The sequence below is a fragment of the Brachyistius frenatus genome, unplaced genomic scaffold, assembly GCF_029030835.1.
Source record: "Brachyistius frenatus isolate BFR_SWC_R1_liver_20210118 unplaced genomic scaffold, ASM2903083v1 Contig_43, whole genome shotgun sequence".
In the NCBI taxonomy this organism is placed as follows: Eukaryota; Metazoa; Chordata; class Actinopteri; family Embiotocidae; genus Brachyistius; species Brachyistius frenatus.
Genome location: NW_027210642.1, coordinates 297663 through 313564, shown reverse-complemented (window position 1 = coordinate 313564; position 15902 = coordinate 297663). Strand labels below are relative to the sequence as shown.

Below are 15902 nucleotides of genomic sequence, written 5' to 3'. Positions count from 1 at the left end.
TCTGAGCAACATTTGGACACCAAATATTTGCCAATATAACAAGGTGGTGCACAATATGATGCAAGTGTCGGTGTAGTATTGAGCAATAAGACAAAACAGTACTGTTTAGGCTGGTTGTATTGAATCAATAACATCTTAGGGAAAAATGTGATTCATTCAAACATTCTTCTTGGCTAAAGATTTTCTCATCTGTTTTCCAGAAAAATGTGCAATATCACAATACACATAAAGGAAGGGTCCCATTTACCAAGAAATAAGCAGACTGATTGACTGGTCATTTCAGTGTTATTATTTATTATATCTGCCCTACACACACAGTTTCACATAAGTGCACACACACAGCGTTACTCACCACTTTGGGTTTAAAGGGCGGCTGGATCTCTCTGTTGGCCAGGCGGTCCCAGTCGATGCGTCTGAAGAAGGCCTGCTCTCTGATGTCCCTCTCGCCCTCCGGGCCACAGCCAAGGCGCTTTGATGGGTGCTTGGTCATCAGCTGGTGACAAACAGGGGACGAATACGAAGATGTGACAGAGGCACTTTGCTGCTTGAGTGACCAAAAAAAAAAAAGACGGTAAAAATAGTGAAGCCGAGAGGGAAAGAGAGGAGAAAGAGTGAAAGCCTGTCTTTGAAGCTAATGTAACCACCTTCTTTTTTTTTTTTTTTAATGTTTTTATCTTTGCTTCTTGCCTGCATTAATACATTATTTTTTCAGCAAGATTACGCACAGCCAGACTGACACCCAACTACCTTTAAAAATAGTCACAAGCAATTGCACTACCTTTTTATATCTGCATTTAGATTCAGCAGCCGCTATTAATTTCGATCATGAATATTTTTTTTGCAAATGTGAAGCAAACAATAAGAGGGGTCGGGTTAATCTCTTTCGTCATCGGCTCTCAGATGATGAATGATATTTTTTGTGGCGGCACGCACCGCAACGATGTGATATCATAAATGAAGGTGGGGTACGTTATTAATAGACTTGATCAGATTGTATCTGAATCTTAATTGAATCTTCTTTGGTTTGCAAATCTACTCTGAAAACTCATTTCCTTGTTGATAAATAATGATAATCGTGACAGCCGTGATGCTGCTTCCCTGTGAGGATGTCACAAAAGTGGTGTCCAGGTGTGAGAAGAACAGGTGGTCGCTAAATAAAGGAGCACTTCTGAAAGCCAGTGGAAATCTGTGACTCAACTGTCCTGTCTGTGTTGTGCTGGAGAGATGAAACAGAAAGCCATCTTCTGTGTCATACAAAAAAAAAAAAATAAATAAAGGAAAATCTGCTGTTTGAGACAGGAGAAACTAAATATGAACCACTGCCTATTTAGAAAACATTCTCCAAGAAACCATCAAGTGTTAATATTGTGAATTTTGAACTGAATTTTCACATTTATTTAGAGGATTTTACACATCTCGTCATTTGTAAGACTGCAACTAGTTATTTAGTTTAGGTCAAGTCGGAACAGTTGACAATATAATAATGTCTTTTTTATAAAATTTAAAAAAAAAAAGACAGCGAAAAGCAGCGAATCCTAAAATGTAATTATTCCAGCTCCCCTGCTCCGCCTCTGAAAACAGCTGTATAATGTTAAGTGTGTCTCTGGAGGTGCTCATTCCAGTCCTATTGGGAACCCACCGTAACATCAACCATTAGTTTGTGAACTGCCATTTTGAAGAGTGGAGTTTGGCATTTGAAGCAAGCTGGCGAGAAGTGAGCAGTGGATCTGACTGAGAACCTGAGGACACTACGCCCACCCACCTACAGAGGAAACCTTACTTCCTACCAGTCCTGCCAATCAAACCAGACACTCCCCCAAACACATGATGTGAAGATGGAATTATGGAGCCAGAGGGTTTTGGGAAACAACCCCTAGTGGCCCTCAGTGGTATTGCACTTTAAGGCACTGCCATTGGCTTCCCTTTTCACACCTGGGGACTACATCCATTTTTATACAATCCATGGTCCAGTCTGAGACAGTAGCCCTGATGATGTCATAGTGATGTCACCACAGTTATCATGACTACCGGTACTCATTTCTAACAGAAACAAAACTAGGGTGTGGAGTTTAAAAGATTTGGGCTTTTACCAGGCAGGGAGGGGGTTCTGAAAAACACAGGATACCCCTGCTGCTCCGGTTTTAACCATTTACTTCTTATACTGCCTCTCCAACTTTATCAAAATGCAACACAAAACGACTTTAGAGCCCCTGAGGAAGACCATGTGTGGTTGAAAGGTTGTCATGTCCACGTATAATTAAAGAAGAACTGCAAACAAGATAGCAGAGTGTGGCTATTTTTGCTTTGAGCAGAAAACGTAGAGATGTGTCTATCAGCTGACGATTACATAACTTAGCCAGTGGTTTTCAGTTCCAACTCTTGCATGTCAAAGCTAATTAAAACAGTCCGAGCTCTCTGTTATATCATCAGACAATAAAAACGTAACCCTTTCCACCGTGGAGGTCCCTGATAGCCGGGTCAGGCTGCATCAATTGTAAAACGGCAAACATTTTTTCACGGTTTCTGAGTGAGGCGCATTCATTTTGGAGGCCATCTACTGCTACCATCATTAAAATGAATGCAGCACTTGTTGCACTTCATTTCTGTTGCATCAAATTGAGACTTTTTAGAGCAGGTTCAATAACCTCGGTAACATTATTTGTGAGCTCTGATTTACAGTTTTGATTAAGCCGAGACAAAAATTACAATCTCGCTGGAGTTTTTTTTTTTTTAACTCTCACACTGGCCTGGTAATGAAAATAAGGAGGCTTATTATGTTTCCCTGAATTTACTCCCCGGCGGATGCGTACACTGCCAACTACCAACACTGCAGACACACAGTAATTTGGTTTATACTACTCTCTGGAGTCCTCTTGGAAGACGTGTTTTACATGTACACAGTATATTGCCGTCTATATTACATATTCCCAAACAGTTGGTGTTAGATTGGATCATCCGGAGGGACGCATACTCCAAACTCTATGCTTTTGTAATTTTTTGTAATTAGTGTCATTGTCAGTCAAGTCATCCCTAACCCTCGCTGCGTCTTAATTTACACTTACTTGTGCAGTGCGTGAGTTTCAACAGGTTAGTTAAATGGCACACTGACGTTCTCCACTCATTTGAAACCATCACCTGCCAATATATCTCCCGGCTTTGTTTGTTTATTTGACCTAAATATTAATGTGATTTCGTGCCCCATGTTTCATGCACACAGTAAACACACTAGTGGCTTCAATCCAACAGTAGTATAGTGGTACTTAGTAATAACTTAATGTGCACGTGTACAATTTGGATTTGTATAGTGCTGCAGCAGCTTCCTGAGCTGCCGCAGTTACAAAATAGGGCGGCCCCTTCCTTTCTGCTACGTAGACATGATGGCAACCATTGAAGGTGAAAAGTGTCATGAATTTCATATTCAATTTGTTGACCACACCTGAACTTAATTTGATCATCTGTGGAGCTTTAGATTAACGAGCCAGAGACAGTGCCCCAGGTCATTTGGCCACCGAGCTGACTGTGTTGTGCTGACGTTGCTATTGTTTAGCAGCATGTCTTTTCTTTTATTGCATTTTTGGTAAAACTCTGTTTTGCACACTCATTGTCTGGACTGACTAGTTGATAGAGTTAAGCAAATTTTAGTAACTTGCTTTGTCGAGTTTTGCTGCCAGTTATTTTTCTTCTTCTTTGTCTCCTGTTCTGTGGCAGGTTTTGATTTAACTGAGCTTTTTATTTTCTAGTTAGTTTGGGTTTTTGCTTGTTATCTTGTCCTTCAAGACCCTGATGCATACTTGATTCCATTCCTGCACTTTTAGTTTTGTTGCTGTGAAACACTTTACTTTTAAAGTGTTTCGGCTTTGAAAGCGGTGGACTTTTTCCACACAGCCTCTCTTCTAATTCTGCAACCATTGTGGTTTTCTAGCTTCTGGTCTGTTGGTGCTCTTGTTGTAAGGAGACCGCCACAACAATTCGGAGGTAAATGGATGTCCACACACAGCCCACATGAATGCACTCTGACAATTAAAATACAATCACGTTGACCTTAGTTGACCCTCGTGGACCCTGAAAAATGTATACTGACTTTATCTGTCAAGCTGAAGGTTGTTCAGTTTGAACTTGGTGAAGATTGAGATGATGGCGAGGATGATGATAATGATAAAATGATAAAAACATGATGATAATAAAGAAAAAAAAAGACTTGGTTTAAGGGGTTTACTCATCAAAACTACAGATGACAAAGTGATTACTGTTTGTATTGTGATTGTTGTGCAGGTTGATATTAATTCCACCTCAGCAGTAGCTCCCTGAAACGTAAAATCTTCAGGTCTTTTAGACATCACTTACCCCCTTGCAGATGGACACAGCTTCTTTAGACATGGACTTGGGGTAGGACACATTGTGCTCCATGATAGACTGGAAGAGTTCGTCCTCGTCTTCTCCGTCGAACGGGGGCTGCAGGGGACCAACACAGTGTCAGAGTTTACATAGAAGGCATGATGGCGACAAGTTACACCTTGTAATCTGAAAGACACTGAGGTGTCAACATCAGCAGGTGAAGGTGAGATGCTGCGGTGTCAGATGTATTATGTTGCATCTCTGTCTTGTAGCTATCACTGTTACTTCACTTCCTGTTACATCCTGTGTTTATCAATGAATAGTATATGTACTTTGTCAAATGAGTGCTACTGACAGACAAACAATAGCAAAACCTGCATTTTTTCTTACATTAAGTGTCTCTATCTCACAAGTCAGTCAACAAAACTTTTAGTTTCTTGTTACAAGAGCATAGTTTTTAATAATAAGTGTAATATATATATATATATATATATATATATATATATCATTAAATGCTGCAGTGCTTTACTGCAGAGAATAAATTATGAATTGTATTTGATCACCTTTAATTTTAAATCATAACCAAACTTTGGGTGTTGCATTCGCCATTTGGACAGATTGATTTTTTTTCTAGACATTTGTGATAGCCATTACTTGTCATAATTTTCATAAATTTTATTGAGGAATAATAGTCATTCATTGGCTTCTTATATAAAGTGCAACTTACCTTATGATACTTTTCTATAGGTTGATTCATTAATCTCTCAATTATTTTTCAAACTTAATATTTTTTCTCTTTTTCCTTAACAAACAGTGACTTTCCATCATTAACTGAGCTGCAACTAGTGATTATTTTCATCATCAGTTGATCTGTTCATTATGTTTTTATGTTAATAAGTCATTCCAGCTAAAATGTCAGAAAATGGTGAAAAATGTCAATCTGAGTTTCTTAGAGATGGAGGTAACATCTTGAATTGCTTGTTTTATTAAACCAAACTGTTCAAAAGAACAAATATACAAACATTTTAAAGATATATGTTATAAAACAGAAAAATTTAGCAAATTTATACTTGTGAGAAGCTGAAACCAGTGACTGCTGTGTATTTTTATTTATTGTCAGTTGGATCTTTCAGCTGATTAACTGGCTAAATGTTTCAGCACAACATTATAAATATACACCAATAAATGTATATTCCTTGTAAAGGGATGATATAAAATCATTGTAAACAGTTGGTGCAGTAAAACAACACATTACCTGTCCTGCCAGCATCTCATAAAGGAGAACTCCGTAAGCCCACCAGTCCACTGATTTTCCATATGGCTGGTATGCTATAATCTAATGGAAACCAGATTACAAAAGGTTAAAATAACAAATATATACACTATATATTACCCATTTTCTACATGCAGAAATTTGTGTGTTAACAACTTCACTAATAGCTGTATCTCTGCTGCCAAAATCATTTTAACCTGTCTTTATATTGTCAATATATTGTCTGACTGCCAGCAGGTAAAGATGAATGGTTGAAATGCAACCCAAGAGGGCTTCAGCGAAGATGTTAGAGAAAAGTGAACAGAGGCATTTCTCTCGTCTAAACTCAACCCAAATCAACCTACTACCATTAAATACAGTCGGCTATTTTGAGCTGCCGTAACAAAGACGCTTTCTCCTATCATCCAATTTGCCATCCTACACCTTCCTCCCACACACAGTCTATACACACACACACACACACACACACAATAATAATAATCATGCAGACGCACAAGCAAAGAAACAAATCACAGCTGCACTCTTCTTTAACACACACAAATGCAGCAATATATACAGTTCATAAAGTTATAATCTGTTGCAGTTTACTTTAAAAAAAAAAAAAAACAGAGCTGCATGGTGTCCAAATTTCAATATATTTCTCTGGATTTATTACATCAGAAAATAGTTTTGGGCTGTCAAATGTTAGTTCTTTGGATGGAAATCCTTTCAAAGGCAAAACAGCACAGCGCTAGTTCGTATTTATGGGGCTGCTATTATAATATTATGATGGAAGACGAGAAATGGCTCAAAGTCTTGAGAAAGACAAACAATATCTGGTGGGGAAAAACATTTTTTTTAATGAAAAAAGAAAATCAGGGACGATCCTGAATTAGTTTTGCCAGGAAAGAAGTCCAGGAAGTCTCAAAAAAGATCTACGTGAAGTTTTCTGTAAGAACCAGCATTGAGGGCTTTCCTCACTTCCCACCTGGGAGATACTGTGCTCCTTTATGAGTCAGTGCAGACAAATGGGAGTGGATAGATATACAAAGGCGTATACAGTGTAAACAGATAAAACCAAACATCTCATTACCCCAAGTGAATCATCCCTGCTCTTTGTAATAACTCTGTAAAGTCATTTCTCTCCCTCTTATTAGCTGTTATCTTAATTATTATTCTTTTCTGTGCACTCACTCATAAATTATATCTTCTTTGACTATTTGGAGTTTCTGACCTTACAGCTCTTGCTGTTTTTTCCTGTGATATTTTTAATAGAATAGTATAAAGATCATCACGGACAGTAATATAAGTGGAATGCCTACAATGTCAATAAAAATAAGGCTTGTTGTTGGTATTTTGTCACATTTTTCCAGATAGCAGGACAATGTTTTCTTTTTAATTCTCTATGAAGTAAAGAGAAATTCTGTCTTTTGCCCCAGGAAAAGGTTGTCGTTATTGGGGTTTCCCCACACAATAAACTCTAGAACAGCAGATGGATGACAAATTAAAATTTTTTAACTTGTTCTTTAATTTGCCATCCTATGATGCATCTCTACCTTGTATAGTTCACACAGAATAATGTTAGTTAAGAACTTTCTTTAAAACATATTGCAGCACAAATTCTGTAACGCTTCTGTGTGAGGTAATACGACAAGTGTCCTGCTGCCTTGTCTTTGCAGGTACATGTCAAGTTACGAGGTGAAACGTCAGACGGTGTCGTGTTTAATCACTGTGACAATAAACACTTAAAGTAGCAGATGGATCCTGCTATAGATGGTGTTGTCTGTCACGCAGTCTGAAGTTACCTATATTTAACTGACTTTATGTAATTGTTGAAACAGCAGGTCCTTGATTTCAGACCGAGGTAGACAAAGGCAGGTCTCAGATTTTTTTTTGGAATGAATAGAATAAACCCTCAAAGCTCTTTTTTTTAAAAAAATTTTTATTTCACTTTATTAATCCCCGAGGGGAAATTTCTTCACTAGAGTATCTCTCTTACTACAACTGCATGCATCCATCGCTTTACTAGACAGGCCTGCCGTGCCTAGTTACAGTTGCTGAGCTATGATTGGACAATATCTGTTAAGGAGTGGAGAATTTAGCAAAGTGTCATTTTTAACAGTTCAAATCCATAATATACAGTAGCAGAAAATGAAGAAAATTCAAGAGTCCAAAAATAAGGTGCATCTTTGTTTTTTATCCTTACAGTAATGTTTCCTGTTTCCACATCCCAGACATCTCACCTCTGGTGCGATGTAGTCTGGGGTGCCGCAGAAGGTGCGAGTGGTCATCCCTTCATACATGTTCTCCTTACACATGCCAAAGTCTGCTATCTTGATGTGGCCCTCGGAGTCCAGCATCACATTGTCGAGCTTCAGATCTCTGCAGCAGAGACAGCTTTGTGAACATTTGTGATCATACATTTTGGACTGCTTTAGTACTTTTTGTGTGCTGTTGGCCACAGAGGATTCAGCGCTGCTCTACACCAGCTGCCACATCTCTGAGCAATTTATCTTGCCTGCAGCACACATCGTATGCTGGGTAACAAACAGTTTCCTGCCCTCAGATAAAAAAAATTCCCCATCGGTCTTCTTCTAATTTATTGCTCTTATGATTCAGCCTGCTTTTCTGTCTCAATCATTCATTTCTTGCCCTCATTCACCACTTCTGGCAGTCAAATCTGTCACAAACTGGAGTCAGGATGCCAAACACGAGGCTCCTCTGATATCAAGAATTTATATGAGGTACTGAAGAGGAACAGGGTGACCTTTGTCTCTGTCAAGCATTTTTTTTCCTATCCTTTCTATTTTTGCTTTTTAACATCAGGATGATTCGTGTGGATTTAATACTTGTGTCCGTTTTGGGGGGTTTCTAAGCTCTGCAGTTTAAACACCAGTAAGGTGAAATATAAACATCTGTGCTTTCTTAAATTCTCCCGAAATGACAAAAGGTCGTCATGCAACATCATGGCAATCATCAAAATCTGTCACCCACCTGTAAATGATTCCCTTTCGGTGCAAGAAAAACAAACCAACAGCAATCTCTGCTGCATAAAACCTGAAAAATTGAAAAACAGAAAACATATAATTCATTCAATATAGATTTGTCAGTGAAGAGATTCTGCTCATGAATCTCTTTCCCTAAAGAATAAATAATACAAAATCTGGGGATGACTGGCTGGTATGGGGGTTCAATTATTGATTGTGAAACATAAAGACCTTTCACTTCAATTCCAGTCATATATCACAATCTAATATAAGCATAAAATGTCAGCAAATATGTAGATCATAAATACAAACAGCCATTTTAATATGGATTCCTCTACACTATATACATTGATATCAAATTAGACACTCTAATATTTAATCACAAAGACATCAGAGCCTGTGTATTGCATCGAGCACTGTGTATTTTAATACAGTTATGGGGGCATCGTTAACAAAAGTATAAACTTTAGATGGCAATAAAACTTTTAAGCTGCTGGCAGGATATTGTCCTGATCCTTAAGCATATGTCAGTGGAGGAATCAGTGTGAGTCCTTACACTGCCTGTGGCTCCTTGAACTTGCCCATACGCTGGATGTGATACATCAGGTCCCCTCCATTAATGTACTCCATCACAAAGTACAGCCGGTCCTACAATAAGAAAAAGGTTTTGGCGAAAGAACAGTTTTAAATGGATGCACAGCATGGGCAGGCCGAAAAAACAGCAGCACATTACGCTGAATGATCTTCAGTAGGAAGACATAAACTTTTCAGACAGTCTACAGCCACATATTACCATGCCGAACATGATCTGTTCTGTCAGTGTGACAGCTCGGTCGGGTTATATATCTATATTATGAGTCGGGAACCTTTGATCAGTAAATGTGCTTTTTATTAAAAGACTCCTTCAGTCACCCTGTCTCCGCACAGAGTTGACGTCACACTGGAGACTTCGTATTCAAAGGTGGTCTTGTCTCAGTTTAAATTTTCTCTGCAGGAGCGCCGACAAAAGAGCGTAAAAAAAAAATAAGTAGGAAAGGCAAATACGAATGTAATGATGGACAGACGTGTGAGGAAATACACACACATGCACACACACACACACACACACACACACACACACACACACACACACACACACACACACACACACACACACACACACACACACACACACAGGTTTCAAATGACTATTTAATTGAATAGACAGCTGATCCATCAGTGGTATGGGAGAACAATGGCACTCTACAAATGAAGTAAAAGTGATATGCTAATTTATGGGAGCAGTCTGGCAGGCAGTATGCATTAAAAGCTGACGTGAACAGTGGCTTAAAGTTTTTACACACCACAGTCTGGAAGCAGGAGTGGAGCTGTGTGAGGAAGGGCGGCTTGTCTCTCTGGGCCAAGACCCTCTTCTCTATCATCGTACATTCAACATCATCATCCTGGATCACCACGTCTTTCTTCAGGATCTTTATGGCGTAGAGCTCCTCTGTTGACTTCATCTCTGCCAGCATTACCTGCACACAATGAAACAGAGACCTCGTGGAGATCAAAATACAAACAAACGGTGGCTGGCAGGCATTCCTTTGGCTGCCACATTTAAAGTGTTTTTAAGTTACATCTGCCATTTTGGCTCTCACCTTGCCGAAGCTGCCCTTCCCCAGCAGGGCCAGGAAGTTGAAGTCACTGAGTCGAACCCGGTCCATGTTACCTGAAGGCATACTGAACCGCCGGTGGTCTGACGGCGTTATCACTTTTTTACCATGGCCCAGCTTGGCTTTCTGCAGTGTATAACACACACACACACACACACACACACACACACACACACACACACACACACACACACACACACACACACACACACACACACACACACACACACACACACACACACACACACACACGCACAGGGGGAAAAAACTGTCTCTTGAGATTTCTTTGAGTGGTAAATTGCTTTTAAAATGCCTTTACAGCAAAGACGATATTCATTCAGATTTTAATTTATCTACTGCGGTGGTTGTATTGAGATTAGGTGTTGTGAGTTTTTAAATAAAGCAAATCCTAAAACAGTGCAGTATCTACACACATTTCTGTTCTGTGCTTCTACAGGTTGGTTGTTTTATTTACAAGACAAATAATGGTATGCATGATGTCTCCTATGGATCTTGAGGAGAGGACACAGAGAGCTTATTCAGTCGTCATGCTGATGTGTCACAGCTGGCCTCAGATATTCACATCTTACTGCTACACAAGCAGAACTTAATCAGTGGCTGCTTCATATTTATCAGTAGAAAACAAACATGGGGATGAAGGCGTGTGCTTGCCAGGTATTAGTCACTGTTGGATTTTTTTTTTTTCTTGCTTTGCAGTTTTCAGCAAGATAGAAAAAAATAAAACACATATTGTAACAACTGATAATGCAATAACTAAAAAAAAAAAATCACTTCAATATGGATTAAAAAATATCTCTCAGAATGGTTGAAAATGCAACAATCTACCAGTGAAATAAATCAATGATTGGTGAACATGAATTTGCAAAATGTAATATAAAGAAATGTAAAAAATGTTGTATCTATATTATTATTGAATAATATAAAAATGTCACAATTTGAGTTGAAGTGATTATGCATTTTCAATCCTTTTCAAGATATTTCACAGTGTTTTGCATGCTGACAATCACACTAATACATGATGACAAGCTCTGTAATCATTTATCAGTTGTTACATTACATACCATGATGGACAACAGCCATAAAAACTGGTATACTGCAAATTCACAAGTAACAATCTAATCAAGTTTGTCTAATAATTTGTGAAATCTTTTTTTTTTTTCCACTGACGTGGCCGTGTCTTTGTTATATTCAGACATCCTCGCAGATATTCAGCAGGATCTCACTGCTGGTGCATTTTGAGAAACTGTCAGGTGGGGAGTCGGCGGGGGGTCCCAGCGTTGCATGGTTCCCTGTTGCTATAATGACTGGCCTGCCAAGCATTCTTTGAACAAAAAGGGCAATTAGGACCCTGCAAGCTCCCACCAAGGCTCCAGTTGTTGTCTGTTTCCGTCAGCTAGAGCAGCGAAAATGGGCGACCGGTGGAGCTGTTGCTAGGACAACCGTTTCTCTACTCTTGACTCAATGTGAAAATATACTGTAAATAATAATTGTCACAAATTTATTTGATTAGCGTTAAGTGGCTCTTCATGTGCACCCGGTTAGGTCAGTTAACAGCAGACTGATACTAACATGAACTTGGCTAATAAATCAGTATACTGAGGGTGAGTGGTTCTAATCTGGACCCAGAGCACTGATAGGTCTGTATGCTAAGTAATTAATGTCACAAGCAGATAATGAAATCAACTGACCACAAAGATCAGACATATACAGTACTGTGCATAAGTTCATTAAAGTACAATAAACAGAAGAAATCCATATTTGGTATGACCAGCCTCTGTTGCTTTTATCGTGTAGTAACATTTTGCTGGCAGGAAACACGTGAATAAAGTCATCATGTGCTTGTTACTGAGGATGGTGCTCAACAACCTTTCAGTTTCTTGTTCTGTTCTTACCATTACCTTGGAGCGACACCTAGTGGTCATTTTCAAAACATTGCGGCTGCACAAAGTTGCCTTCAAACACCTACAAAGCAGCCACATATCAGTCGTATTATAAATATCACACTGCCACTGTATGGAGAGATCTGGCAAATACACCTCACACACCAACAACCTGTGCGTATGTAATCATTCATACAGTCACTGTGAGGGAATGAGAGTCCGTCCATGCTTCATGTCCTACCAGCCTTCTATAGTCCAGACCAGACTAGTAGAGGACGGGCTGCGAATGTGAAGCTCTCTTGACCAATGGCAGCACACTGATTTTAATAAGGATGATAATGCCGCCACAGGCCTGAGTGCGCCACACATTTACTAACAACAATGCTGTCTGGTGTTTGTGCTTAAGACAGGGAGTATATATGTGAAAGCTGATTGATACATCATTTAATTATGTTTTATTTTATTATTCTTAATCATTAAGAAATTTTGATTAAGATCATTGTTTGCCTTCATATCTTTAGTTTGAATGTGTCTTAGAGGTTTTTGAGCCTTCTTATCAAATACACTGTTGCAATTTGCTGTTTGTGCTGGAAGAACACAAGCTTTGTTTTGTGCCTTAAATAAATTGTTCACAGTCTTTCAAGTCTAACTTAAGAACAAGTTTGACAAGTTTTGCTTGCTGATATCACACACAATTTAACATCCTCCTTCTGTCAAATGGGCAATTTTTTTTAAAACCTATTTGATGCTTCAGCAGCTTGAGTTAGGCAGATCATGCGGATGCTTTCCAAAGTTGCAGCTATTGTTTTGTCTTTTTGTTGTTATTCTTCCAGTGCAACAGGTAAACACTGTCAGGCAAACCACAAGTAAGAACATTTTATGTTTGAAAAACTGCAAATTTGGGACATCTGTACTTCATGTGAAGCCTCATGCTAACTTTAGAATATATTTGCACAAATGGCCGGACTGGTGCTACAACACAGACTTGAAAAATATTGGGGCCATCATTTAAAGCCAAATGAAATCAATGGAAAGGTTAGATTTGGTTAATCTCTGCAGCAGATGCTGCAAAATAAGATTTAATTGTTCCTATTCAATAAAATGATCTGTCGTCCCTTTGGTTTAAAAAGAAGGAGGGAGTTAGAGTGAAAGTGTTAGGGGAGTCAGAGAAAGAAAACACTTTTTTTTTTTTATATAAATGTGTGTGTATAACAGCAAGCAAATTGGGCTTGTTCAACTATATGCGGTTAAAAGCCTTTGTTAGTAAATCGGATTAATTTGTGGAATCCCAGCAGAGATCCACAAACAATCCTAATTCAGTAAGTAAATTAAGTGTGATGCAAGCTGAAAGTGAGAGAAACAAAGATGGAGCAGGCAGAAGAGCTACCTTGAGATAGTGGATATTTAACTGGCAGGCCTAGAAGAAAGAAGAAACTCACGTATTAGTCAAAGGATAGCTGATGTGTACATGTGTGTTTTTGCAGGGGGGAAATAAAGATGACAGAATACACATGTCACACAGAGACATGTCACATTTTGATCAGTTAAATCATCTAGAAAACAGATTAAATCCTGTTCTGTCACGTCTATCGCATCTCGCTCTAGTTTCCATGGCAACCAAACAGTTGTGCGAAGACGCCAGCCTCAAAGGAAAGTCAAGGTCAGTGTTGTAAAGTATGGAGAGAAGTGAAGAATTAAAAGCAACACGGGTCGGTGTCTTGAGGGCTGCTGTGAAGAGATGACATTTACACCCAGTATTAAACACCTGTATGCACACATGAAACTGGACTTTAATAACAATCGCTCTCGTCCATGTCCATTTTCCTGTTTTGAGTCCCATACAGTATTGAACTTGTTGGCATTGCACTGTTCAATACAGTAAAGCAGCCACCTTGTTTTTGTGTGTTAATAAAATGGACATGAAAAGGTGATGAGTTTTATTTAAAGCTGCATATTGTGATGTGTTACATTAACAGAAACCTCACTGATAAATACCTGCAAACCACAGAGAGGCCATTATAGAGCAAGAGTGAGTTGTAATAAATGCTTCCTTAGACTTCATTGAAGGCTATACTTGTGTTTTTGTGGGCTTATTTCATTGATAACAAAGTGAATATTAAAGTTTCTCCAATTGGTATGCATTCATAGTGGCATTCCCTTATCATTTCTACTATGAATATATTCAGCTCCCTATGAATTTCATTGTCTTTTGACATGAAATGAAAGTAGTGACTGCCAGAAATTCAGAAAAAGTATATTCACAGGGTCTAAACTTGGTCAGATAACCTGTAAAAACAGAAAACTGGTACAAGAAGAATGATTGGGGGAGGAAATGAGAGTACAAATAAGTAACACAAAATACAATTAACAATAAGATTAGATCTCTTGTCTGGTTTCATACAAATGTCAATTAGAAAACAGAAACTGTAACTCTTTTAACTCTAAGTGCTGCTTAGCTGGAGTCAATTGAAGCCAGGAAACAAAGTCTCAAAGATTTCCCATCAAAATCACAAAAAAGAACCCTCCTTGGCTTAATTTAAAACGCCTCCAGGATTCATCCTACTGAATATCTTCTCGTATGTTGCAGCAATCTCACATCTCACTCTAAACAAACGTAGTGGTGCACATGCAACTATGGTGCGTCAACCTCGCAAACTTGCAGGTTAAACCTCAGTGACTTTGCAAAGTAATAGACTCTTTTAATTGATTATTTAAGTAACAACCTCTTAGGCACGTCTTCATCTAGCCTCCCAGATTACTGATTTTCCGAGTCAGGGGTAGAAAAGTAGTAAGTGTTTTAAATTATTATCTGCTGCTGCTCTTGCCCTTCTTACACAGGGCTCTCTGGGACTTGCTTCCTTTGTTGTAAGCTTTGTCTGTAATGTTTTTGTGTGCTGCCTATGTTATACTATTGGCACCTTCTCGTTTCAACTGTAAGCCTGTAATGTAGACACAATTGTCATTTAAAAACAAGGGCGGTCTCTCTGGCACACAGAGTGAAAAGCACAGGCGGGAACAAGACGAGGAAACCATGGCGACAGGGGATACGAACACATTTTGTTTCAGTGTGTGCACGTGTACATGTGTTTTTGTGAGTGTGTGTGTGTGTGTGTGTGTGTGTGTGTGTGTGTGTGTGTGTGTGTGTGTGTGTGTGTGTGTGTGTGTGTGCATAAGTAAAAAATAAAATCTACTTATGGATTTATTAAATGTTAGATATTACCCTGTTCCTCACCTCAAACTTCTGTCGCAGCTCCAGGTTGATGTCGTCCACCTCGGGAATGGGAACGTTGTAGTACTCTCCCTCTTCCTGGTTCAGCAACTTGTACCTGAGAGAGTAAAAAAAAAAGAAAAAAAAAAGACAAGTGAATATGTTTTTTATTTTATATAACACAATTGATTTAAAGCTGTAAATGAACAAATTTACGAATTTACTTTTAATTCATCACCCATATTTCTCTGTCCACCCACACAGCTGTGAATCCTTTTATTTCTGCAACACTTCACTCAATGTAGCTTGTTATTTCCATCCTTTGGACATTTGCAGGTCTGCTTTCTGCCTCTTCTCTAATGTACACATCCTCTAGCCACTTGTTTAATGAGCTGAAATACACTACAAAATGGAGGGACACACTCAAAAACACACACAGATAGATGCACTGTAGTAGTAAAAACTAGTGCCAAACATTTTTCGACATGGGTATTTCCTGGAGCTTCTAACTGCGCTCCCAGCAACATTCAATCAAGCTCGGTTTAAGGTAAGACTCGGCAGGTA

General features: G+C 38.8%; 1 protein-coding gene across 4 annotated transcripts in view; it reads right to left on the bottom strand.

Moving 5' to 3' along the window:
- Positions 1-15902, bottom strand: part of prkcab (protein kinase C, alpha, b) — a 104244-nt gene that overhangs the window by 4107 nt on the left and 84235 nt on the right. For 3 of the 4 annotated variants that reach the window (XM_069702749.1, XM_069702751.1, XM_069702752.1), the window contains 10 exons: positions 15363-15456; positions 13518-13547; positions 10215-10355; positions 9918-10091; positions 9131-9222; positions 8582-8644; positions 7831-7969; positions 5591-5671; positions 4345-4452; positions 353-493 (listed from right to left, as the gene is read on the bottom strand). In XM_069702749.1, the coding sequence (XP_069558850.1) occupies positions 353-493; positions 4345-4452; positions 5591-5671; positions 7831-7969; positions 8582-8644; positions 9131-9222; positions 9918-10091; positions 10215-10355; positions 13518-13547; positions 15363-15456 (1063 nt within the window). The remainder of the gene's footprint in view (positions 1-352; positions 494-4344; positions 4453-5590; positions 5672-7830; positions 7970-8581; positions 8645-9130; positions 9223-9917; positions 10092-10214; positions 10356-13517; positions 13548-15362; positions 15457-15902) is intronic. The other variant, XM_069702750.1, reaches the window with a different exon arrangement.